The sequence below is a fragment of the Coregonus clupeaformis genome, chromosome 4, assembly GCF_020615455.1.
Source record: "Coregonus clupeaformis isolate EN_2021a chromosome 4, ASM2061545v1, whole genome shotgun sequence".
In the NCBI taxonomy this organism is placed as follows: Eukaryota; Metazoa; Chordata; class Actinopteri; order Salmoniformes; family Salmonidae; genus Coregonus; species Coregonus clupeaformis.
Window position 1 is genome coordinate 7,260,578 of NC_059195.1, and position 26,502 is coordinate 7,287,079.

The 26,502-nt window shown below is 43.0% G+C and overlaps 1 protein-coding gene and 1 long non-coding RNA gene across 3 annotated transcripts in view; both read left to right on the plus strand.

The window, feature by feature from the left end:
* The window catches only part of LOC123482643, an 81,371-nt gene extending 78,986 nt beyond the window's left edge, over positions 1 to 2,385 (plus strand). Inside the window, exon 3 of the long non-coding RNA XR_006657816.1 lies at positions 2,284 to 2,385. This is a non-coding gene — a long non-coding RNA (uncharacterized LOC123482643). The remainder of the gene's footprint in view (positions 1 to 2,283) is intronic.
* Positions 2,386 to 12,293: 9,908 nt separating this feature from the next.
* hdac4 (histone deacetylase 4) overlaps positions 12,294 to 26,502 on the plus strand; it is a 198,068-nt gene continuing 183,859 nt past the window's right edge. For both annotated transcript variants that reach the window (XM_041862710.1, XM_041862719.1), the window contains exon 1: positions 12,294 to 12,497. In XM_041862710.1, the coding sequence (XP_041718644.1) occupies positions 12,377 to 12,497 (121 nt within the window). In that variant the 5' untranslated portion in view covers positions 12,294 to 12,376. The remainder of the gene's footprint in view (positions 12,498 to 26,502) is intronic.

The following is a 26,502-nucleotide window of genomic DNA, read 5'->3' on the forward strand; positions in this document are numbered from 1 at the left end:
CGTCCCTTTGATGTGGTGAAATTGTCCTGTCCCCTTAGCAGAAAAACACCCCCAAAGCATAATGTTTCCACCTCCATGTTTGACGGTGGGGATGGTGTTCTTGGGGTCATAGGCAGCATTCCTCCTCCTCCAAACACGGCGAGTTGAGTTGATGCCAAAGAGCTCGATTTTGGTCTCATCTGACCACAACACTTTCACCCAGTTCTCCTCTGAATCATTCAGATGTTCATTGGCAAACTTCAGACGGCCTTGTATATGTGCTTTCTTGAGCAGGGGGACCTTGCGGGCGCTGCAGGATTTCAGTCCTTCACGGCGTAGTGTGTTACCAATTGTTTTCTTGGTGACTATGGTCCCAGCTGCCTTGAGATCATTGACAAGATCCTCCTGTGAGGTTCTGGGTTGATTCTTCACCGTTCTCATGATCATTGCATCTCCACGAGGTGAGATCTTGCATGGAGCCCCAAGCCGAGGGAGATTGACAGTGCTTTTGTGTTTCTTCCATTTGCGAATAATCTCACCAAGCTGCTTGGCGATGGTCTTGTAGCCCATTCCAGCCTTGTGTAGGTCTACAATCTTGTCCCTGATATCCTTGGAGAGCTCTTTGGTCTTGGCCATGGTGGAGAGTTTGGAATCTGATTGATTGATTGCTTCTGTGGACAGGTGTCTTTTATACAAGTAACAAGATGAGATTAGGAGCACTCCCTTTAAGAGTGTGCTCCTAATCTCAGCTCGTTACCTGTATAAAAGACACCTGGGAGCCAGAAATCTTTCTGATTGAGAGGGGGTCAAATACTTATTTCCCTCATTAAAATGCAAATCAATTTATAAAATTTTTGACATGCGTTTTTCTGGATTTTGTTGTTGTTATTCTGTCTCTCTCTGTTCAAATAAACCTACCATTAAAATTATAGACTGATCATTTCTTTGTCAGTGGGCAAACGTACAAAATCAGCAGGGGATCAAATACTTTTTTCCCTCACTGTATATATATATATATATATATATGGACGAGCAATGTCAGAGCGGCATAGACTAAGATACAGTAAAATAGTATAGAATACAGATATACATATGAGATGAGTAATGCAAGATATGTAAACATTATTACAGTGACTAGTGTTCCATTTCTTAAAGTGGCCAGTGATTTCAATAGGCAGCAGCAGCCTCTAATGTGCTAGTGATGGCTATTTAACAGTCTGATGGCCTTGCGATAGAAGCTGTTTTTCAGTCTCTCGGTCCCAGCTTTGATGCACCTGTACTGACCTCGCCTTCTGGTTGATAGCGGGTTGAACAGGCAGTGGCTCGGGTGGTTGTTGTCCTTGATGATCTTTTTGGCCTTCATGTGACATCGGGAGCTGTAGGTGTCCTGGAGGGCTGGTAGTTTACCCCCGGTGATGCGTTGGGCAGACCGCACCACCCTCTGGAGAGCCCTGCGGTTGTGGGCGGTGCAGTTGCCGTACCAGGTGGTGATACAGCCCGACAGGATGCGCTCAGTTGTGCATCTGTAAAAGTTTGTGAGGGCTGTTGCGCCTTCTTCACCACACTGTCTGTGTGGGTGGGCCATTTCAGTTTGTCAGTGATGTGTACACTGAGGAACTTGAAGCTTTTCACCCTCTCCACTGCGGTCCCGTCGATGTGGATAGTGGGGTGTTCCCTCTGCTGTTTCCTGAAGTCCACGATCATCTCCTTTGTTTTGTTGACGTTGCGTGAGAGGTTATTTTCCTGGCACCACACTCCCAGAGCCCTCACCTCCTCCCTGTAGGCTGTCTCGTCATTGTTGGTAATCAAGCCTACTACTCTTGTGTCGTCTGCAAACTTGATGATTCAGTTGGAGGTGTGCTTGGCCACGCAGTCATGGGTGAACAAGGAGTACAGGAGGGGGGCTGAGCACGCACCCTTGTGGGGCCCCAGTGTTGAGGATCAGCGAAGTGGAGGTGTTGTTTCCTACCTTCACCACCTGGGGGCGGCCCGTCAGGAAGTCCAGGATCCAGTTGCACAGGGCGGGGTTCAGACCCAGGGCCTCAAGCTTAATGATGAGCTTGGAGGGTACTATGGTGTTGAATGCTGAGCTATATTCAATGAACAGCATTCTTACATAGGTATTCCTCTTGTCCAGATGGGATATGGCAGTGTGCAGTGCGATGGCGATTGCATTGTCTGTGGATCTATTGGGGCGGTAAGCAAATTGAAGTGGGTCTAGGGTGGCAGGTAAGGTAGAGGTGACATGATCTTTGACTAGTCTCTCAAAGCACTTCCTCTTCTCCTTGTCTGTTTTCTCCCCAGTAACTGTGTGCTGGCTGTCTGGATCCACGATGTCTCTCTTCCCAACCCTAAGCACACAGCCAAGACAACGCTGGCCTCCACAATCACCTGACCTCAACCCAATTGAGATGGTTTGGGTTGAGTTGGACCGCAGAGTGAAGGAAAAGCAGCCAACAAGTGCAACTCCTTCAAGACTGTTGGAAAAGCGTTCCATGAAGCTGGTTGAGAGAATAACGAGATTGTGCAAAGCTGTCATCAAGGGAAAGGGTGGCTACTTTGAAGAATCTCAAATATAAAATATTTTTTGATTTGTTTAACACTTTTTTTGGTTACTACATGATTCCATATGTGTTATTTCATAGTTTTGATGTCTTCACTATTATTCTACAATTTAGAAAATTGTAAAAATAAAGAAAAAACATGTAATTTGTAGGTTTGTCCAAACTTTTGACTGGTACTGTATGTGATCTATATTTGTGATGTGTGTGTGTGTGTGAACTTGTTCGTTTCATAAAGCACATTTCAATAAAGCTTTTCACATTCACTCCTGGTTGAGGTTCATGTATGTAAGAGATGTCTGTGTAGTATGCACAATGTGAGAGATTGAATTTGTTTGCACATCTGTGTGTGGTGTATGGGGGTATTGTTGATTAGTAACTGGTAGATGTGTGTATTGTAAATGTGTGTGCCTGGAAAGTGCGATCCCACTGTTAATTGTCTGGAGGACAAGGGCTAAGTAGTGGATGTCTTTTAATCAGAACTCTGCTTGGATACCATTTTCTTTCCTGAGAAATGCCTGTAGATTAGAGAGTCTCACACACACACACACACACACACACACACTGAACTGAACAGTGTTCTTGTTGAACCTTTACATCCTTATGATTGAGTGCATTTCTGTTTTGATTGTTCATGCCTTTCCATCTAAGATTAGTCACATTCATTAGAAATATTACTGTAAATGCTAGTTCAAACTAGTGTGTGAATGTGTCAACCAGCGGAAAGGCGTGTTCATCCAGGGAACAGAGGCAGTAACTCACACTTTCTGTACGTCTCACCGATGTATACCTACCTACAGACATGATTCATTGCATGCACACACAAACACACACAGACACGCACACACAGACACACACACAGACAGACACACAGATACACACACACAGACACACTGTATATCCGCTCCATTGTCTGTGCCCTTTAGAAAAAAGCAGTACACAGCATTCTAGGAATATCAATACTAAGTGAAGGTAATGGTTAGAACGTGAGCTGTTTCCGCAAAGCTAACACCTGTGTGAGTGGGTGTGTGTTTTCTGTGTTCAAATAAAATTGTATTTGTCACATGCGCCGAATACAACAGATGTAGACCTTACAGTGAAATGCTTACTTACAAGCCCTTAACCAACAATGCCGTTTTAAGAAAAATAAGTGTTAAGTAAAAAATAGATAAGTAAAAAATAAAAATACAGTACCAGTCAAAGGTTTGGACACACCTACTCATTCAAGGGTTTTTCTTTATTTTTACTATTTTCTACATTGTTGAATAATAGGGAAGATCAAAATTACGAAATAACACTAATGGAATCATGTAGTAACCAAAAAGTGTTAAACAAATCAAAATATATATTATATTTGAGATTCTTCAAATAACCACCCTTTGCCTTGATGACAGCTTTGCACACTTTTGGCATTCTCTCAACCAGCTTCACCTGGAATGCTTTTCCAACAGTCTTGAATGAGTTCCCACATATGCTGAGCACTTGTTGGCTGTTTTTCCTTCACTCTGCGGTCCGACTCATCCCAAACCTTCTCAATTTGGTTGAGGTCGGGGGATTGTGGAGGCCAGGTCATCTGATGCAGCACTCCATTACTCTCCTTCTTGGTCAAATAGCCCTTACACAGCCTGGAGGTGTGTTGGGTCATTGTCCTGTTGAAAAACAAATGATAGTCCCACTAAGCCCAAACCAGATGGGATGGCGTATCGCTGCAGAATGCTGTGGTAGGCATTCTGGTTAAGTGTGCCTTGAATTCTAAATAAATCACAGACAGTGTCACCAGTAAAGCACCCCCACACCATCACACCTCTTCCTCCGTTCTTCACGGTGGGAACTACACATGCGGAGATCATCCGTTCACCCACACTGCGTCTCACAAAGACACGGCGGTTGGAACCAAAAATCTCCAATTTGGACTCCAGACCAAAGGACAAGTTTCCACCGGTCTAATGTCCATTGCTTGTGTTTCTTGGCCCAAGCAAGTCTCTTATTCTTATTGGTGTCCTTTAGTAGTGGTTTCTTTGCAGCAATTCGACCATGAAGCCCTGATTCACACAGTCTCCTCTGAACAGTTGATGTTGAGATGTGTCTGTTACTTGAACTTATTTGGGCTGCAATTTCTGAGGCTGGTAACTCTAATGAACTAATCCTCTGCAGCAGAGGTAACTCTGGGTCTCCCATTCCTGTGGTGGTCCTCATGAGAGCCAGTTTCATCATAGCGCTTGATGGTTTTTGCGACTGCACTTGAAGAAACTTTCAAAGTTCTTGCAATTGTCCGAATTGACTGACCTTCATGTCTTAAAGTAATGATGGACTGCCATTTCTCTTTGCTTATTTCAGCTGTTCTAGACATAATATGGACTTGGTCTTTTACCAAATAGGGCTATCTTCTGTATACCCCCCTACCTTGTCACAACACAACTGATTGGCTCAAACACATTAAGAAGGAAAGAAATTCCACAAATTAACTTTTAAGAAGGCACACCTGTGAATTTAAATGCATTCCAGGTGACTACCTCATGAAGCTGGTTGAGAGAATGCCAAGACTGTGCAAAGTTGTCATCAATGCAAAGGGTGTCTACTTTGAAGAATCTCAAATATAAAATATCTATTTTTTATTATATTTGTTTAACACTTTTCTGGTTACTACATGATTCCATATGTGTTATTTCCTAGTTTTGATGTCTTCACTAATATTGTATAATGTAAAAAATAGTAAAAGTAAAGAAAAACCCTTGAATGAGTAGGTGTGTCCAAACCTTTGACTGGTAGTGTATATGTAAAAACATATGTGTCTACATATGTCTGTAAATTTTTTCATGTGTTAATATGCAGAATAGATGATTTGCAGCATGTTAGAGACATACTATTCAACATTAGACAATGCCTAGAGTTGAGTGTGAGAATAAATTACTTTCAGAAGCGCCACTTCTACATGATGTTGCATGTCAGGAAATCATACCCGTACACGGGCGTCCGACCACAATTTTAGAAAGCTAGGGGTGCTTGTTTAAATATAGGTTATCATCTGCAAAAGGAGGTACATTTAGCTTCACAGTGCAAAGTGCTTTGTAACCACAGTGGTCATGTCCATTTCTTTTCATACAGTCATCTGTGGTCCCCTTTTTCTCTGAAGCAAAGAAATAAAAAAAGAACACAGAAAAAGAACGAGAGTGAGCGAAATATGGAAACACAGAGAGAAAGAGAGACATGGTAACTTTGTGTAGTTCTGTAGCCATGATAACTAATCCTAGAGGCAAGGTTTACTGTCCTTGTCCAAGGTTTATTGTTAAAAAGAGATTCTACACTCTTCATCCCTCTTACTCTCTCCGCATGCCTCTCTTCTCACCCTCTCCTCATCCATCTCCTTCGTACCTTTCCACTCACCCCCCTCCCCTTCTACTCCCACTCCGCGCCCTCTCTCCGTCCCCTTGCTCTCTCTCCCCTGTCCGTTAGCCCGTGCTAATGCTAGCACCTCCAGAGATGCTGATGGACGGCTGATGGATGCCTGCTAGAGGAGCCTTCTCTTCAGCCTCCCGACCAACAGAAGGCCCCTTCCCTGCTAATAGCCCATTAAGTCCTCCAGTGTCCTCGACTCCTTGGCAGATCCTCTCCAGGGTGCTTTAAAGACACCCCACTACCCTTTTTGATGGGGCCGTTCTTGAGTTTTGGAGGGATCCCCTTGCTCCTTTGGGGAGACAAGCCTGCTGCCGCTACTCCATATGGAGTATCTACTTACTGTACGTTCTAAAGGCAGGGTATGTTAGAGGGGGGTGAGGGGGGGGGAGCTAGATGGCCTCTAGTTCCTCTCCTCCTAGCCTACAGTCCCCTCCCATCTTAGAGCGGAGCAGTGATGAAAATCCTGAGATGTAGTGAGGCTGGGTGTGGCCTCTCGTCTGGACTAGGAATGCATCGAGGGGCCGCTAAGTAGTTTGTGAACATGACCGAAACATAAACAAGTGGTTTTAGTGGAGGGGTGTGGAGAGGAGTCTGACAGAGCAAGCACAATCCTTGTCGGTCCACAGAATTGTGTGTGTGTGTGTGTCTGTGTGTATGCTATATCGGTGTGTGTGTGTCTGTGTCTGTGCATCTATGCAGAGGCCAAAACAACTACTAGCGTCTTTCCCTTTGGTATCTGCAGATTAGATCTGAACTACCTATAAGCAATATGAGTGGAAGACAGGGTGGCACTATCACTGTATTGATTACACCTGTCTGGTGCCTGAGTTTTGGTTACTGTGTGTAGATTGGTCTGGCTGGCAGCCAGCCATCATGGTTGGGTTGTCCAGTCTGGCCTGCACTGGGGAGACAGGTTGGCCACCATGTGTTGGTTGTACAGGAGAGACTGGTTGAGGCTGGGGGAGAGGGAGGGAGGAGGAGAGGGGAGGGGCAGCTTGGCTCCTGTTCTTTGGTCTATCAGGTGTAAGTGTGAGCTGTTGGAGTGTTGAGGTTATGTGTGGGTGGGTTGGTGTTAGTGTGTGTGTGTGCGCACAACCTGTGTTTTTGTGTGTGTGCATGTGTCTCTGTCTGTATGTATGTTGGATCGGGGGGCTCCACTTGAGCTACAACGGCTGTGTGCCCAGTGGGGTGGTCTCGCCTGGCAGGAGTGCCCCCCGTCCCCCCTCTACTTCCTGCCCGACCAGCCTGTGTCCTGTCAGTGTGGTCAATTTGGAACAGACACCCCTCACTGGCCATACGGAGCACATCCATGTTAATCCATGTAGGTCTAGACACACACACACACAGAATATGCTCCTTTGTCCAGCAATGCTTTCTCTTACGACCACTGCTACACCAACATGACCCACATCCATCATAGTTCCCTGAGCATTGCTGTTATTCTAAAAGCACAATGTCTTTCCCTCTTAAAAGCACATCTCGTGCGTTGCGGTCGGGACAGCTCCTCAATACAACACTTACAGACTGGTCAGCCTGGAATGGATGGAGAAGTATTGTTATTGGTACATTTTTGAAGTGCTGAGAAGAAATCAGTGTTGACATCTACAGTGCATCTAAAAGCAAGAACTGATCCCCAGTCAGTTGGCCATTAGCCTAGCGGTCAGTCAGAGTGGCCGGGGATATACTGGATGGTGGATATATGGTCATTCAGCTAATGCATCCATCCTCTACCCCCTCCCTATGACTCAAGCCTCAGGAATATGGCTATTTATTGAGCAAGGTGACCGCTGAGGGTCCTGCCACTAATAGCCTTTATATGGGCTATTTAAAAATCTCATACATACACAGTCTCTCAAACAACACAACACACACACATGCCTGTCTCTGCCTTTTCGCTGAATCCTGACCTTAATTTATTTGGTGTGCTTGTAATCTCAAGGGGGCCATTGGATTCTTCGGGCTATAGGATCTCTGTCCTGTCAAGATTAAGATCTGTCCACTCAGCCAGAAGCTGACCTGCTTTGTTTTGGATGATTGCTCCATTGAGTGGCTGATTGTCAACATGCCCCGCCTCATATGCAGTTGGAACATCACAGAAGCATTTTTTTTTTTTCACAGTCATAACGGTTACTTTACCTACCATTGCATTATACACAATTGTCCTTTTCTTACGTGCTTGTCCTAGAAAAGTAGAGCTCTTTGCCAACCGAGTGGTTATGATAACCTTACTAATATGTGGAATCGTGACATTTGAAACTCAAGGTGACATTTCCTGTCCATTAGATAGCCCTCACAGTGCACAAAATTGAACAGACAAACATTTGAAATAAATGGGACTTGCCTGATGAATCAAGCTGAATTCTTTCGCTGCTCTATCGTTCGCTACATACTTCAGTCTTAGGTTGCCATTATTTAAGTTGTTTGTGTTGATGTCAAAATGAGGGGTGTTTACACTCAAAGCCAATGACACATTTTCTAAATGCCACTTTACCCACGTGTGCTCTGGCCCAACCCATCAGTTTATGGGACCAATCAGAACGGTTAGAATGTGTTTGCATTCTAGAAATCGTTGGGGAGGTACTCAGATCCAGACTCATTGCGTAGAAGAAACTAACATCCGTGGGCGTGGCGTAGCGTTTGGCCGGAGCAAGGAGTTTGGGTAGCCAGGCAAAAATGTGACAGGACTGAAACAAAAAACAGTTTGTTTGTGCTCCAGGTCAGCTCAGCTTTGTATAGGTTGTTATTTTCTATTTTGAGTAGTGAAAGCCATCTGTCCATCAGATACTTAGCGAGGTCCAAACAGTGTGTGTGTGTGTGCATGAATGTGTGTCTGTTTGTATGTGTTTGTTTCTCTTGTCCTTTCTCTCTCTCTCTGTCTCTTTCCCCACACCCTCTCCCTTCCTTCCTCCATTCCCCTCCCTCCCTCCCTCCTCTTTCAGAAGGTCTTCTGTTTGATATTTCATTAAGGAGAGAGAGAGGTTGAGTGAGAGGCTTCCTGAGGACACACCAGTATCTCTGGTCTGTGTTTACTCCGGTTGCCGTGGAAAATATGATGTGCTCTCAGCGGGCTGTAGTGTTTGTCGGCCACCTGCCCCTTCACGGCCCTCTCTTCCTCCCCTGTCTGTCAGGGGTCAAGGTTCAAATGCACTCCACCGCCTTAATGAAAAGAAAATGCGTCCTCCTCCCTGCTGCCTCGCTCCCCCTCATGGCACACACATATCTCTGTCTTTCTCTCTCTCTCTCCCCCGTTCTCTCTCTCTCTCTCTCGCTCTCTCTCACACTATTTCACCCGTGCTCTCTCTCTCTCTCTCTCGCTCTCTCTCTTTCTCTCTCTCTCTCTCGCTCACTCGCTCGCTCTCTCACACACTTTCTCCCGTGTTCTCTGTCTCTCTCGCTCTCTCTCTCTCACTCTCTCTCTCTCTGGTCTCTTTCCGTTATTTTCTCTCTCATACTTTCATTCTCTTTCTCTCTCTCTCTCTCTCCCTTTTTCTCCCTCCCTCTTTCATTGTTGTGTCACATAAGGTGTAGTTGTTACAAACTCTCAGAAAGGGAATGGAAGGCATTGGAGGGACAGAAGTGCAGTTAGATTACAATTAGGAGCTTATCTGGAAGGGGTGTTTGTGTGTGCGCGTGTGTGTGTGAGAGAGACAGACGGGCCAGTCCTCCTCCGGCCCATCAGGCTTTGGTGTCATCTTTCTGCCATCTGCCACTGCCACCCCACTAATACACACACACAAATGCTACTCATCGACTATTCTTACATCTCTGCCATCCAAATGTGTCTAATCCTTCTCTGTAACGACACTGCAGTAGGACTTATATTTGCGGCAGACAAACATACTTGCGCACACACACACACACGCACACACACAATAAGATGCATCTTTTTGCAGTGAGACACAAGTGAAGTTTGTCACTTGAACATCTTAAGTACCGTAAAGTAGTGTATCATGTCACGTGTGTGTGTGCGCCGTGCATACGAGAACATATATATATGTGTGTGTTTTTCTGTGTGTGTGTGTGTGTGTGCGCTTCCTGGTTTGCCCGTGTCCCCTGGCGTTGGCTGCTGGTTAGTGATGCGTGGCGTGTCCCCTCTCTGCTCTCTTGGCTAATTAAAATGCTGTTATGGCATCGCAGGCATCAGGGCCCGTCTGCTCCACCAGGCCCTCCAAAAATAGCCCTGCCAACACACACACACACACACACACACACACACACACACACACACACACAACACACACATGCATGCGCACGCATACACACACACACACACACTCACACACACAGACACGCACACACACACACCCCAGCTCTTTGTTGTCTCTCCTCTTTCTCTTTGCTTTCATCTTCCTACCATCCTTATTTTTCAGCAGAGGGGAAGGCATGCAACGTGTTTGTGTGGAGGAGAGGGTGTGTGTGTGTTAGTGTGCGTATTTGTCTGAGAGGTGTGTGTGCATGTGTGTGGGTGTGCTCGAAGGTGTGTGTGTGTGAGTTTGGAGATGGGTGTGTGAGAAGGATGTGTGTGTATTAGTAAGTTAGTGTGTGTATTAGCTAGTGTGTGTGTGTGTGTGTGTGTGATATGAATGTTTAATCTCCCCTCCTCACCCTCCATTATATATTAATCATGACCGCAGTCTGGATGGGCTGAAAATAGTGCCGTGCAACCCATAAAAACAAAGCTGTCTGTGTGTGTGTGTGTATACCTACTTTACTTGTGCATTGTCCAGCCATTATAGCCAGGCTATCTCCCACAGCGGCTCTGTTGATAAAGCTCTGCTCACATCTCAATACAGGAGTGTCAGTTACAGGCCTATGCGTGTGCTTGTATGTGCATGTGTGAATAGTTTTTTTGTAGTCACTCCTTTGGCAATTGTTTTGCTTTTTTGAAGAGATAGTAAAGTGTTGAAAAGAAAGGGGGCCAGTGATTCGAACCCACCCTGACTCTGGCATACATGTGTGCCGGGGTCCGTGGCTGTAACCGCTGGACCACACAGGCCACGTGTGTGTTTGTTTGTGTGTCTGTGTACACATAGACATTTTTAAATGTCAAAAGGTGATATACTGTAGATGCTTTGCCACGGGGACAAGAGCATCACACTGGATGTCTACTATATTAAACACTGTGCCCTCCCTTTACTTGATTCACCCCTGGCTGTCTGCCTCGTACTAAGGTGGTTTGATGGGCTAGTCAAAGCAATGAGACTGAAGCAGTGGTAGTGGGAGAGCGGATGAGAGGTACGAAGTGTGAGTGTTTCTGTCTTTTCGGTAGACTAGTACGCCCAGAAATAGACTGCTTTTCAGTCAGCCCATGCTTTGGCATCACACGTCCTTCACAGACGAGCCCCGTTTTGGAGAAATTGCACTCGCGCTTACTTTCATGCTTTCGGGTCAATTTAGAATTAGTTACTCGTCATTGTGGATGGATGGATGAAGGGAGGGAAGGAGAGAGGGATAGAGGAGGAGAAGGAAAGGAAAGGATGGGGACAGTGGTTTGTTTTGGAGAGCCGCTGTGACAGGTGTTGAGCCAGCAGGGAGGGTGTCACCACCAGTCTGGTGATAGTGAGTTCACAGACTTGTTATTCAGTGCTATATACAGTATATTTTTCTCCACTGAGCTGTGTGAGTGGGAAAAGTCTGTCTCTATCTTTATGCTGTAAAGTCCAACAATGTTTTACTGTCTCCCGTTTTTGTTAGCCAATCAGTGTGTTTTTGGCTTGCTTGATCATGTCATTTATATGTGTGTGATGGTCGAGTACTGTGTGTGTGTCTCCCCGCTCCCCCACTGGTCTATTTATAGCCAGGTCTTTCCTGAGCTGATCCAATGCCTTTTCATGTTACCACTATAACTATCATCCTCAGCAACACCCACCCTACTGTGTGTGTGCATGCGCACCCATGTATGTCTCTGTGTGGTGTGTGTGTGTGTGTGTGTGCATGGACGCACGTGTGTGCACGTGCAAACATGCGAGACATGCTTGTGTTTGTTTAAACAGTAGTAGCGTACGTAGGTGCCTGCATACTCGATCCACATTAGTTTATTTTTACATGCCTCTTTCTCCCTCCTCCCCCTCTCTCCCTTCTCTCCCTCCCCCTTTCTCTCTCGGTGCAGACACTGAACCAATCACATTTAAGTCATAACAGAACGCTGAACACATGCGGCTCCAACTGTGTTGCAGCACTAGGCTGGGCAGAAGCCTCCTCTTCCTCTCCTCATCCTCATTCAACTGGTTTTCTCTACCTCCATCATCCCTGGCTTCCCCTCTCTCCTTATCTTTCTCTCTCTCTCTCTCTCTCTCTCTCTCTCTCTCTCTCTCTCTCTCTCTCTCTCTCTCTCTCTCTCTCTCTCTCTCTCTCTCTCTCTCTCTCTCTCTCTCTCTCTCTGGGATATGTAGTCTTTTAGCTGGGCCTCAGTAGGTTATACACGTTCCCCTTTGTTATCGATGCTGCGGACCATATTTGAAACGGACTCTCCTTCCTCTCTCTCCCCTGCAGATGGACTGCCCAGGAAAGAGCAGCCCTTGGAACTTCTGAAGCCATCTGGCCTCAACCACATCCAATCTGGTAGGAGCACCATTCCTCTCTCTCTCTCTCTCTCTCTCTCTCTCTCTCTCTCTCTCTCTCTCTCTCTCTCTCTCTCTCTCTCTCTCTCTCTCTCTCTCTCTCTCTCTTTCTCGTCTCTCTCTCTCTCTCTCTCTCTCTTTCTTTCTTATATCTTTCTTTCTCTTTCTCTCTCTCTCGTCTCTCTCTTCTCTCTCTCTCTCTCCCGCTCTCTCTCTTTCGCCTCTTTCTATTTCTCTCTCTATTTCTGTCTCTCTCTCTCTCTCTTTCAACGTTTAAGTCTAGCTTTCTCTCACTCTGCCTCTGTATCCGTTGGTTGCTCTCTTTCCTTCTTTCTATCTCCCGCTCTTTCTTTCCCCTCTTTCTCTCTCCCTCTGTGTGTGTGTATGTGCTTGGCTCTGCTGTGGGCTCATGCCTTACCATGTGTGTCCCTGCAGGTCTGGCTCAAGGCTAGAGACCAGAGGAAGAATGGGTCACTGAGCAACATGTCTGCAGGCACATGCAACCATACTACCCCCACAATCCCAAACACATACACAGAGTCTATGGTAGAACACACGTGCATGTAAATGTTAACACACTGCTAGTGTTGCTACATGCTAGGATTACTATCACCATCAAATACTATCATCATTACCTGCATGTTAGCTTAGGGGTTAATTTTATTTGTGAGAGTGGCTGTGAGATGGAGCAGGGAAAGTGCAGTGAAGTATCAAACGGTTTGGAACAATCTAACACAACAATCGTCCCTCAGAGCATGACGCTTGGTAATTACTATTTCAGTGGCCAGTGGGAAAAGATGTTAGTTCACCACACACACATACACACACACACACACGCGCACACATCATGCACACAAATGAATGTGCACACTGACACCCACACATGCACATGCGAATACACTCATGCACGCACACACGCACCCTTGTGCGCGCACACACACTGGACACAACACTTGTTTTAGGGGGTAGATCAGCTTTAATATTGCAGATTGATTGTGGCTTCCATCAATGTAATTGTCTGCATCATTTCCAATCCCCCATATATTTTTTTTGTAAATGTATAAAATATATATTTCTATACAGTACCAGTCAAAGGTTTGGACACGCCTACTCATTAAAGGGCTTTTCTTTATTTTTACTATTTTCTACATTGTAGAATAAAAGTGAAGACATCAAAACTACGAAATAACACATATGAAATCATGTAGTAACCAAAAAAGTGTTAAACACATCAAAATATATTTTATATTTGAGATTCTTCAAATAGCCACCCTTTGTCTTGATGACAGCTTTGCACACGCTTGGCATTCTCTCAACCAGCTTCACCTGGAATGCTTTTCCAAACGTCTTGAAGGAGTTCCCACATATGCTTAGCACTTGTTGGCTGCTTTTCCTTCACTCTGCCGTCCGACTCATCCCAAACCATCTCAATTGGGTTGAGGTCGGGGGATTGTGGAGGCCAGGTTATCTGATGCAGCACTCCATCACTCTCCTTCTTGGTCAAATAGCCCTTACACAGGCTGGAGGTGTGTTGGGTCATTGTCCTGTTGAAAAATAAATGATAGTTCCACTAAACCCAAACCAGATGGGATGGCGAATCGCTGCAGAATGCTGTGGTAGCCATGATGGTTAAGTGTGCCTTGAATTCTAAATAAATCACAGACGGTGTCACTAGCAAAGCACCCCCACACCATAACACCTCCTCCTCCATGCTTTACGGTGGGAACTACACATGCGGAGATCATCCGTTCACCCACACCGCATCTCACAAAGACACGGCGGTTGGAAATGTGAAGCATTTACTTGGCCTGCAATTTCTGTGGCTGGTAACTCTGAACTTATCCTCTGCAGCAGAGGTAACTCTGGGTCTTCCATTCCTGTGGTGGTCCTCATGAGAGCCAGTTTCATCATAGCGCTTGATGGTTTTTGCGACTGCACTTGAAGAAACTTTCAAAGTTCTTGCAATTGTCCGGATTGACTGACCTTCGTGTCTTAAAGTAATGATGGACTGCCATTTCTCTTTGCTTTTTTGAGCGGTTCTTGACATAATATGGACTTGGTCTTTTACCAAATAGGGCTATCTTCTGTATACCCCCCTACCTTGTCACAACACAACTGATTGGCTCAAATGCGTTAAGAAGGAAAGAAATTCCACAAATTAACTTTTAAGAAGGCACACCTTTTAATTGAAATGAATTCCAGGTGACTACCTCATGAAGCTGGTTGAGAGAATGCCAAGACTGTGCAAAGCTGTCAAAGGCAAAGGGTGGCTATTTGAAGAATCTCAAATATAAAATATATTTTGATTTGTTTGACAGTTTTTTTGGTTACTACATGATTCCATATGTGTTATTTCATAGTTTTGATGTCTTCACTATTATTCTACAATATAAAAAATTGTAAAAATAAAGAAAAACCTTTGAATGAGTAGGTGTGTCCAAACTTTTGACTCCAGTTTCGATTGACGCAACAGTCAGCATTTAAGCTAGCCACACTGTTTTTTCACAGAATTTTTTTTGCACAAACACAGTCCTTACAAAGGTATGTCCTGAATGTGACCATTTTTTTTTTGGATGCAATGTTCAGACATTCACAGAAGTAGCGACAGCATACACAATCATCCATACCAGAAAATGTAGGCTACGTTAGTCCTAGCGCTAACTGAGGAAAGATTGACGTAACACAAGTGGTCATATTTAAATAACTCTCGGCTGTCAGAAACCACAATATGAATTTGCTAATAGCCGTTTCTATTTATATTTAATCACATCACGTGTGAGCTCACCAAATATCAAAATAACTGAGTAAAACACTTTATAGAAATCGAAAGTAATCCGACGATGGGTAGTTTGTGCGCGTCGCCATGTTTGTTTTTTCGCATCAACCAAAGATAATAAGAGGAGACAATGTGAGTTTGGTCTGTTTGCAGTATGCATGTTGAAGGAGATGTGTCGTCTACAATCATTCATGTCCAAAGTTATTATTTGTTATTATTTGTAAGGAAAACAACAATGCATCAATGCGAGCACCAGCCAGAAAATGTGCCAATTCTTGCAAGACTGCGCAAATGTCTGCATACTTGATCTGCGGGAACATTGGTGAAGTGTGTGGGCTCTCCTCGAAGAGAGAAGTTTGTCCGGCTCAGTAAACCCTCAAACATAATTTGTCGACAACGCTGAAATGGCCTACTTCTATGTGAACAAATGAGGAGGCGGAACACACCTCAATTCAAACTGTTGTTAGAAAATAAAACTTGTTAGAAAATAATTTGAAATTGACAAGTTGAAACATAGCCTATAGATAATTAGCAGGCAGCACGTGTTAACTGTCCTGTTGCGTAACAATCACATTTTGGATCAGTGAGTGCATTCTGACATCACGTGTATAAAACAACTCACGCTGGGGTGACCGTTAGAAATATTTAGAACTCACGTAAAAAAGGTTAAGTCACCCAATAGTGCTATTTGCTGAGTTAATTCCAGGTAAATGTTGGAATTCAAACAATTTTTTAAATGTTTTTTTTATCAATTAGTATATTTGATTTTAACCATAATATTTGTTGTTATATTTGTTCTGTCTTTTCTGGTGGATTAAACTGAAATTGCAACCACATTTCTATGGCTTGTTTGAAAAATAGCTATATTTTGGAGATTATTTCATTTTCAAATAACTGAAAGTGAGAGGTTATAATCTGAATAAAGGGAAAAAGGTCATTCATGGGGTGAGACATTCTTACTAATCTGACAGAGAACGAGTTTGGAAGTATAACTTTTGTATGACTCAAGCCTTAAATGAGAGGTCTAATGCTTTAATATTTAATCATTTCTGCCCTCCGAATTCATATTAATTATATAAATAGGCCCGTTTAATTTTGTCTGACTTGTCGTTCCAAATAAAATGGAATCTTTTTTGCTCATATAATTTAAAAAACAAGTCGCTAGGTGTAGGCAAGGCCATAAGCAAATAGGTAAACTGGGATGACTAAAGAGTTAATCAGGGTGATTTTTCCACAAATAGACAGGTATTTTCCTTTCCATGGTAGCAAGATCTTATCTATTTTTGCTAACTTTCTATTAAAATGCATTGGAGTGAGATCTTTTCTTTCTTTCGGGATATGAATACCGAGGATGTCCACTTCACCGTTAGAAAATTTTATTGGTAAACTACACGGTAATGTAAAAGTTGTATTTTTTAGTGATCCAATACGTAATATAGTACAATTAACATAATTTGGTTGTAATCCAGAGAGGTTAGAAAAATTATTTAGATCCTCTATGAGGATGTGGAGGGATCCAAATTGTGGATAAAAAAAAAAACATGAATCATCAGCGTACAATGACACCTTTGTTTTTGAGCCCTGGATTTCTAGGCCCTTGATATAATTGTTGGATCTGATTTTAATAGCTAACATTTCGATGGCCATAATAAATACAGTGCATTCGGAAAGTATTCAGACCCCTTGACTTTTTCCACATTTTGTTACGTTACAGCCTTATTCTAAAATGGACTAAATAAATAAAAATATCCTCATCAATCTACACACAATACCCCATAATGACAAAGCAAAAACTGGTTTTTAGATTTTTTAGCATATTTATATATATTTTTTAAACGGAAATATCATTCAGACCCTTTACTTAGTACTTTGTTGAAGCACCTTTGGCAGCGATTACAGCCTCAACTCTTTTTGGGTATGACGCTACAAGCTTGGCACACCTGTATTTGGGGAGTTTCTCCCATTCTTCTCTGCAGATCCTCTCAAGCTCTGTCAGATTGGATGGGGAGCGTCACTGCACAGCTATTTTCAGGTCTCTCTAGAGATGTTCTATCGGGTTCAAGTCCGGGCTCTGGCTGGGCCACACAAGGACCTTCAGAGACTTGTCCTGAAGCCACTCCTGCGTTGTCTTGGCTGTGTGCTTATGGACGTTGTCCTATTGGAAGGTGAACCTTCGCCCCCAATCTGCGTTCTGGAGCAGGTTTTAATCAAGGATCTCTCTGTACTTTGCTCTGTTCATTTTTCCCTCAATCCTGACTAGTCTCCCAGTCCCTGCCGCTGAAAAACATCCCCACAGCATGATGCTGCCATCACCATGCTTCACTGTAGGGATGGTGCCAGGTTTCCTCCAGACGTGATGCTTGGCATTCAGGCCAAAGAGTTCAATCTTGGTTTCATCAGACCAGAGAATCTTGTTTGTCATGGTCTGAGAGTTCTTTAGGTGCCTTTTGGCAAACTCCAAGCGGGTTGTCATGTGCCTTTTACTGAGGAGTGGCTTCCGTCTGGCCACTCTACCATAAAGGCTTGATTGGTGGACTGCTGCAGAGGTGGTTGTCCTTCTGGAAGGTTCTCCCATTGCCTCAGAGGCACTCTGGAGCTCTGTCAGAGTGACCATCGGGTTCTTGGTCACCTCCCTGACCAAGGCCCTTCTCCCCCGATTGCTCAGTTTGGCCAGGCGACCAGCTCTAGGAAGAGTCTTGGTGGTTCCAAACTTGTTCTATTTAAGAATGATGGAGGCCACTGTGTTCTTGGGGACCTTTAATGCTGCAGAAATGTTTTGGTACCCTTACCCAGATCTGTGCCTCGACAAAATCCTGTCTTGGAGATCTACGGACAATTTCTTCGACCTCATGGCTTGCTTTTTGCTCTGACATGCACTGTCAACTGCGGGACCTTATATAGACAGGTGCGTGCCTTTCCAAATCATGTCCAATCAATTGAATTTACCACAGGTGGACTCCAATCAAGTTGTAGAATGATCTCAAGGATGATCAATGGAAACAGGATGCACCTGAGCTCAATTTCGAGTCTCATAGCAAAGGGTCTGAATACATATGGAAATAAGGTATTTCTGTTTTTAACTTTTAATACATTTGCAAACATTATCACGACCAATGTGTTGTGATAATTGCGTTGTTTGCTCGATAACCTGATTCATGTGCCTTGCGACCGTGATATATAGGCCTAAAGGCAGAGACAATAAGAAAACACAGTGGCAGAATATATTCATCCACACCTTTTTTTATCACAAAACCGGATAGCAACAAAGCATATTGCATGTAACAGACAGTTACATGATCTACAGTAAACAACTATCGATTTATAACCACAGTGAGTTACCGCAAGTCACAATGAAAACAGGAGCTTCCTCCACTATTCCAGCACCATTTCAACTTCAATATTTCAACATCATCAAATCCCCTCTGCTTAGTCTAAAACAGTGACAACTAAAAGATACCAAAAACAATTTAGTCCAATCAACATAAGCTAAATATGATGTGGCTGTCCATGGTTCTGATTTGTGTGTGTGTGTGTGTGCCTTTGTGCAAGGAGAAAAACATGTTGACTCACCCTACTTGTAGAGAAGTGCCACTGCCATCCTCCTCTCTTTCACGAAATGGTCTATCAATCTGTCATACAGTATTTTTTGTTGTCCTAGGCTACCTGGCTAAACTGCTTGCTAACTAGCCTAACTTCCATTCATGGGCAATTTTAGCTAGTTAACATTAGGCTTCTACATCTAGCAACATATTGAACTTCCATTCTCTCAGGCCAGGGGCACAACAATATATAAATTAATGTTTGGATCAGAATTGCCGTTATAATCATTGGCCAGTACGGAGAATTAAGTAAAACCACAAGTCCAAATCCCTGTCTCCATGCATGGGTAATTTAGGAAAGGGACGGTTTTAGCTAGCTAGCCACCTGAGGACAACAACACAACGACATGCAACAATTCAAATTCTTCTGACAATGACGTATGCTCTCAATGGGATTTGATAGGAGTAACGGCAAAAATCCAAGCTGGCTTCCCTTGACACTTTCTTTTGGTGCGCCAGGACCATTCACAGTTGAGCTCGCTCAGTTTAGCTCAATGGTGATTGGCAAATTTTTTACACTTTTTTGGGCCAAATGCTCGCTGGCTTCCCTTGCCTTCAATGCTACGGTAGGCGGCAACAATGTCATAGTCGTTTGGACCAGACATTATCAGATAGATGGCCTACACGTAGAGAGACAGAGGGGTGCTGTTTTGCTCACTTGGATGGTTTCTCCTGTGAGATATATTCAGCCTCTTGCGAATTGAAGGAAAATAATGAAATATATATTATTATTATTTTTTTGGGGGGGGAAGCCTGGCTTCCCTTGGCATCCATTAATACACGCCACTGAGGGTTACTATACATACCTTTAACCCATTGTATAAGAGATTCTCCAAAATTGAAATATTCCAGGCATTTATATATAAACTCCAGTTGTACTATATCAAAATCCTTTTCAAAGTTAGATTTTTTTAATGGACTGGATCTTTATATTTACCACTTGGGTTCTGTTTCAGTAGTAATGAAATCAGGCTTTCTTGTTGAGTATCTGATAATCTACCATTTTTATAGGAGTGGTTAAGATGTGCTTATAACGGTCCTCTGAGGACATCAAAAAAGGTTTGGTGTACCTCAACCTGTATGCCATCCAGCCCTGGAGTTTTCCCTGACTTAATGTCTTTAATTGCTTCAAGAAGTTCCTCCTCTCTAATTAGTCTTTCTGTACAGCTGATAATTTTACATTATTAATAGAAAAAAATCCTTACAATTAGTGGAGATGGAAGAGACTGAAACAAAAACATATGCTTAAAGTACTTTACTTCCACTTTCAAAATATGACTCAGTAATTTGCAACAAATTTCATTAAATTATTTCTGGTAGCATTTCTATGTTGAAGATAAATAAAATAAAAATTGTGAATTATTTTCCAATATTCCATCCAGTTTGCTTTATTTTTTTTATAATATATTACACTTGATCTTTGTTGAATAAGTTCCTCCATTTCTTTTTGTTTTTCCTCTAACGTGTGCCTCTATGGTACAGTTTTTATTGCTATCTATTTGTACTGTTAGTCCCTCTATGTCCTTTGTTAATATTTATTTTGTTTTAAAGATGAGAATTTAATTGCATGGCCTCTAAAGGCACATTTAAAAGTGTCCCATACAATAAGGGGATCTGCTGTACCTACAGTGGGGAGAACAAGTATTTGATACACTGCCGATTTTGCAGGTTTTCCTACTTACAAAGCATGTAGAGGTCTGTAATTTTTTTCATAGGTACACTTCAACTGTGAGAGACGGAATCTAAAACAAAAATCCAGAAAATCACATTGTATGATTTTAAGTAAATAATTTGCATTTTATTGCATGACAGAAGTATTTGATGCATCAGAAAAGCAGAACTTAATATTTGGTACAGAAACCTTTGTTTGCAATTACAGAGATCATATGTTTCCTGTAGGTCTTGACCAGGTTTGCACACACTGCAGCAGGGATTTTGGCCCACTCCTCCATACCTTCTCCAGATCCTTCAGGTTTCGGGGCTGTCGCTGGGCAATACGGACTTTCAGCTCCCTCCAAAGATTGTCTATTGGGTTCAGGTCTGGAGACTGGCTAGGCCACTCCAGGACCTTGAGATGCTTCTTACGGAGCCACTCCTTAGTTGCCCTGGCTGTGTGTTTCGGGTTGTTGTCATGCTGGAAGACCCAGCCACGACCCATCTTCAATGCTCTTACTGAGGGAAGGAGGTTGTTGGCCAAGATCTCGCGATACATGGCCCCATCCATCCTCCCCCTCAATACGGTGCAGTCGTCCTGTCCCCTTTGCAGAAAAGCATCCCCAAAGAATGATGTTTCCACCTCCATGCTTCACGGTTGGGATGGTGTTCTTGGGGTTGTACTCATCCTTCTTCTTCCTCCAAACACGGCGAGTGGAGTTTAGACCAAAAAGCTCTATTTTTGCCTCATCAGACCACATGACCTTCTCCCATTCCTCCTCTGGATCATCCAGATGGTCATTGGCAAACTTCAGACGGGCCTGGACATGCGCTGGCTTGAAAACGTGCTTGTTTGTAGGTGACCAAATACTTATTTTCCACCATAATTTGCAAATAAATTCATAAAAAATCCTACAATGTGATTTTCTGGATTTTTTTCCTCATTTTGTCTGTCATAGTTGACGTGTACCTATGATGAAAATTACAGGCCTCTCTCATCTTTTTAAGTGGGAGAACTTGCACAATTGGTGGCTGACTAAATACTTTTTTCCCCCACTGTATATCCAAGAGACACACACACATGCACAGACACACATACACATGATAAGACACGCACTCTGCACACACATACACATGGATTTGGTATTGCAGATATGTGATAGTAGAGTAGTGACCTGAGGGAACACACTTAATGTGTTGTGAAAAGTGTTATGAAATGTAATGTTTTAAATTGTATATAACTGCCTTAATGTTGCTGGACCCCAGGAAGAGTAGCTGCTGCCTTGGCGGATCTGTTTGATCCCCCCAGTCCTTTTCCCACACAACTTCATCTAAAAGTGTTGAATGAGTTTCCTGTAAACAAAATATATTATATTCCTTCCATTTTAGCCAGGTAAATACTGATGGTCTTTTCTTATTATCTGCTAAGCCATTACAATTATAACTGGCTATACTTATTTCACCATTTACCATAATGAGATACAAGTTTCAATTCTATTTATCATAATATATGTTTGTAAACTTACCATTACAAAGTACCATAATGATTGAGTCACCATATACAGTGCATTCGAAAAGTATTCAGACCCCTTCCCTTTTTCCACATTTTGTTATGTTACACTTTATTTCCACAATTAACTAATAATATGTGTAATAATGTAGGCAGTTCATAGGAAGGATTGTTACTTATAACCAGGATTGGCATTACAAAAATTACATTTATGGCAAGCAATTATTATTATGATTCATCCTATATTGTCCCTAACATCATTACCCCATAGAAACATATGTGGAATACACACACACACACACACACTCACTCATACTCCCCACCCTTCCCCCAAAACAACCACAAGCTCAGATGTTCAACAGTTGTTCCATCCCCGAGGCCAACTCAAGAGAAGACTTGATGTGTGAATGCATATACAATTTTAGCTGTTTGAGAAGGCATGCAAAATTGAGCAAGAATGGAGAGATTAGATTAACCAATGTCAAGTCCTAGCTGATGGAGCCAGATACACCCCCCTACCCTGAAACACACACAAGCTGGTCCCCTGTTGAGTCCATTTCCCGAAGCATCTCTGTGCAGTCAGATCTTTTGATTATTTTGTGCCACCAGGGCCACAGTAATTTGCTCCCTTTCTGATTGTCAGAGTGTGACCCCCTCTCCATGGGATACTGCAGCTAGTGTTGCCAGCACTGCCACTTCCTGGGTGGGGGCACCCCACAGAAATTCCCACCGGCTAGGTACAAGGTCGTCAAGGTTTTCATTAGCAGCTTTGAGAAATTCCTTGTGTATTATCCTCACCCATCCGGTGGCTTTGGCTTTGTTGGACAAACCCTGCCAGGCAGACTCAGTTTCTTGAGGGGGCAGTGCTGTTTTAGTGGGTCTCTGACCATGTTTATCTTTCTGTCTTGGCTACGTACAGTGAGGGAAAAAAGTTTTTGATCCCCTGCTGATTTTGTACATTTGCCCACTGACAAAGAAATCATCAGTCTATAATTTTAATGGTAGGTTTATTTGAACAGTGAGAGACCGAATAACAACAAAAAAATCCAAAAAAACGCATGTTAAAAATTTTATAAATTGATTTGCATTTTAATGACGGAAATAAGTATTTGACCCCTCTGCATAACATGACTTAGTACTTGGTGGCAAAACCCTTGTTGGCAATCACAGAGGTCAGACGTTTCTTGTAGTTGGCCACCAGGTTTGCACTCATCTCAGGAGGGATTTTGTCCCACTCCTCTTTGCAGATCTTCTCCAAGTCATTAAGGTTTCGAGGCTGACATTTGGCAACTCCGAACCTTCAGCTCCCTCCACAGATGTTCTATGGGATTAAGGTCTGGAGACTGGCTAGGCCACTCCAGGACCCTTAATGTGCTTCTTCTTGAGCCACTCCTTTGTTGCCTTGGCCGTGTGTTTTGGGTCATTGTCATGCTGGAATACTCATCCACGACCCATTTTCAATGCCCTGGCTGAGGGAAGGAGGTTCTCACCCAAGATTTGACGGTACATGGCCCCGTCCATTGTCTCTTTGATGCGGTGAAGTTGTCCTGTCCCCTTAGCAGAAAAACACCCCCAAAGCATAATGTTTCCACCTCCATGTTTGACTGTGGGGATGGTGTTCTTGGGGTCAAAGCCAGCATTCCTCCTCCTCCAAACACGGCGAGTTGAGTTGATGCCAAAGAGCTCCATTTTGGTCTCATCTGACCACAACACTTTCACCCAGTTCTCCTCTGAATCATTCAGATGTTCACTGGCAAACTTCAGTCGGGCCTGTATATGTTCTTTCTTGAGCAGGGGACCTTGCGGGCGCTGCAGGATTTCAGTCCTTCACGGCGTAGTGTGTTACCAATTGTTTTCTTGGTGACTATGGTCCCAGCTGCCTTGAGATCATTGACAAGATTATCCCGTGTAGTTCTGGGCTCATTCCTCACCGTTCTCATGATCATTGCAACTCCACGAGGTGAGATCTTGCATGGAGCCCCAGGCCGAGGGAGATTGACAGTTCTTTTGTGTTTCTTCCATTTGCGAATAATCGCACCAACTGTTGTCACCTCACCAAGCTGCTTGGCGATGGTCTTGTAGCCCATTCCAGCCTTGTGTAGGTCTACAATCATTTCCCTGACATCCTTGGAGAGCTCTTTGGTCTTGGCCATGGTGGAGAGTTTGGAATCTGATTGATTGATTGCTTCTGTGGACAGTTGTCTTTTATACAGGTAACAAACTGAGATTAGGAGCACTCCCTTTAAGAGTGTGCTCCTAATCTCAGCTCATTACCTGTATAAAAGACACCTGGGAGCCAGAAATCTTTCTGATTGAGAGGGGGTCAAATACTTATTTCCCTCATTAAAATACAAATCAATTTATAACATTTATGACACGTTTTTCTGGATTTGTTTATTTTTATTCTGTTTCTCACTGTTCAAATAAACCTACCATTTAAAATTATAGACTGATCATTTCTTTGTCAGTGGGCAAACGTACAAAATCAGCAGGGGATCAAATACTTTTTTCCCTCACTGTATAGGCTACTTACAGTAGGCCTATAAAACGTATCCTTAGTGTGTAGGTCGCTCAGGTGGGTGTCTAGGGTATAGGGTTGGGGACCGTTCCATCACGATAGGAAAATAAATAAATAAACTATATTTATAAATTATTTTAAACTCTAGATCCCATATCTGCACAAAATTGAAAGTTCTCTCTGTCACAACTCCTGCTCTGGCATTTGCAACCATTTTCCTTTTTCACCCACTTAACTCCACACTTTTCCAATCACAAAAACACACCCCATCTTCCATCACAACCATACTTACCCCAAATTCTATGTCCTCTGTTTGCTGTGTGTTTATCTCTACCATTTTGATTCCTACCTAATTTCAGGACTTTTGTGTTCTAGTTCCTTATATTTGTTTCAATAATGATCCTTTCTTCTAATGCTGTCTTTTATCTATTTATAAATACTATGAATAGATTGTTGAGGACTAATTATTTTACAACATTACCTATCTTAAATGGTATACTGTATTTTTTATTTTTTTTAATCAATTGTTGTATTTTATTGCTTTCCAGTTGATGTTTTTTATTACAATCCCAACCATTGACAGCATTGGGTGATCCATTATTCGACTCTTCTATGGGAACTTTGTATTATTTAAAATAGCCATGGAGTAGTCTTTTTTGTCTCTGAACAGTTGGTTATCAATGTACAGTTTAAACTATGGAAAGAAACTGGCTATGGTGAATCAAATCAAATCAAGCTTTATTTATACAGAACATTTCAGACATGGAATGCAACACAATGTGCTTCAAAGGAAAAAACTAATAAAAACAATGAAAATTAAAACATATATATTTACTACACAACAAACAGAAGAGGATAAAAAACAAAAGAATAACAATAAAAACTGAACGACTAAAAAGCACCCTAAGAAAAAGTAAAGCTAAAAAAAGGTGTGTTTTAAGATCTCTTTTAAATATGTTCACAGTTTCGGCCCCCCTCACTATTCCAGAGGCTGGGGGCATAGTAACTAAAGGCTGCCTCTCCATGCCTCTTGGTCCTAGGCTTTGGGATAGTTAAAAGGCTAGTGCCAGAGGACCTGAAGTACCTACTGGGTACATAACCTAAAAGCATGTCTGACATGTATTGGGGTGCACAATTGTGGATTATTTTAAAAACCAATAGAGGAATCTTAAAATTTATTCTAAAACTCACAGGCAGCCAGTGCAGAGACCTTAAAACCGGTGTAATGTGTGCTCTGCGTCTGGTCTTGGTCAGTACCCGTGCTGCAGCATTCTGTATGTTTTGCAGTTGAGCAATGGCTTTCTTGGGTAGACCAGACAGGAGAGCATAACAGTAGTCAAGCCTGCTTGTAATAAAAGCATGGACGAGTCTCTCTGTATCAGCCTGAGAGAGAAACGGACGCACCTTGGCAATGTTCATCAGATGGTAAAAAGCTATTTTGGTCACATTCCTAATGTGTGATTCGAAATTTAGTTCAGAATCTAAAATTACACCTAGGTTTTTTTACCTGGTGTTTTATCTTTATTGTCCGTGAATTAAAATCTGCGGCCAGATTCTCTCTCTGTGCTTTGGCTCCAACAATAAGTACCTCTGTCTTGTCTTGATTTAGCTAGATGAAGTTGTGAGCCATCCAAGTACACTGCTCAAAAAAATATAGGGAACACTTAAACAACACAATGTAACTCCATGTTAATCACACTTCTGTGAAATCAAACTGTCCACTTAGGAAGCAACACTGATTGACAATACATTTCACATGCTGTTGTGCAAATGGAATAGACAACAGGTGGAAATTATAGGCAATTAGCAAGACACCCCCAATAAAAGAGTGGTTCTGCAGGTGGTGACCACAGACCACTTCTCAGTTCCAATGCTTCCTGGCTGATGTTTTGGTCACTTTTGAATGCTGGCGGTGCTTTCACTCTAGTGGTAGCATGAGACAGAGTCTAC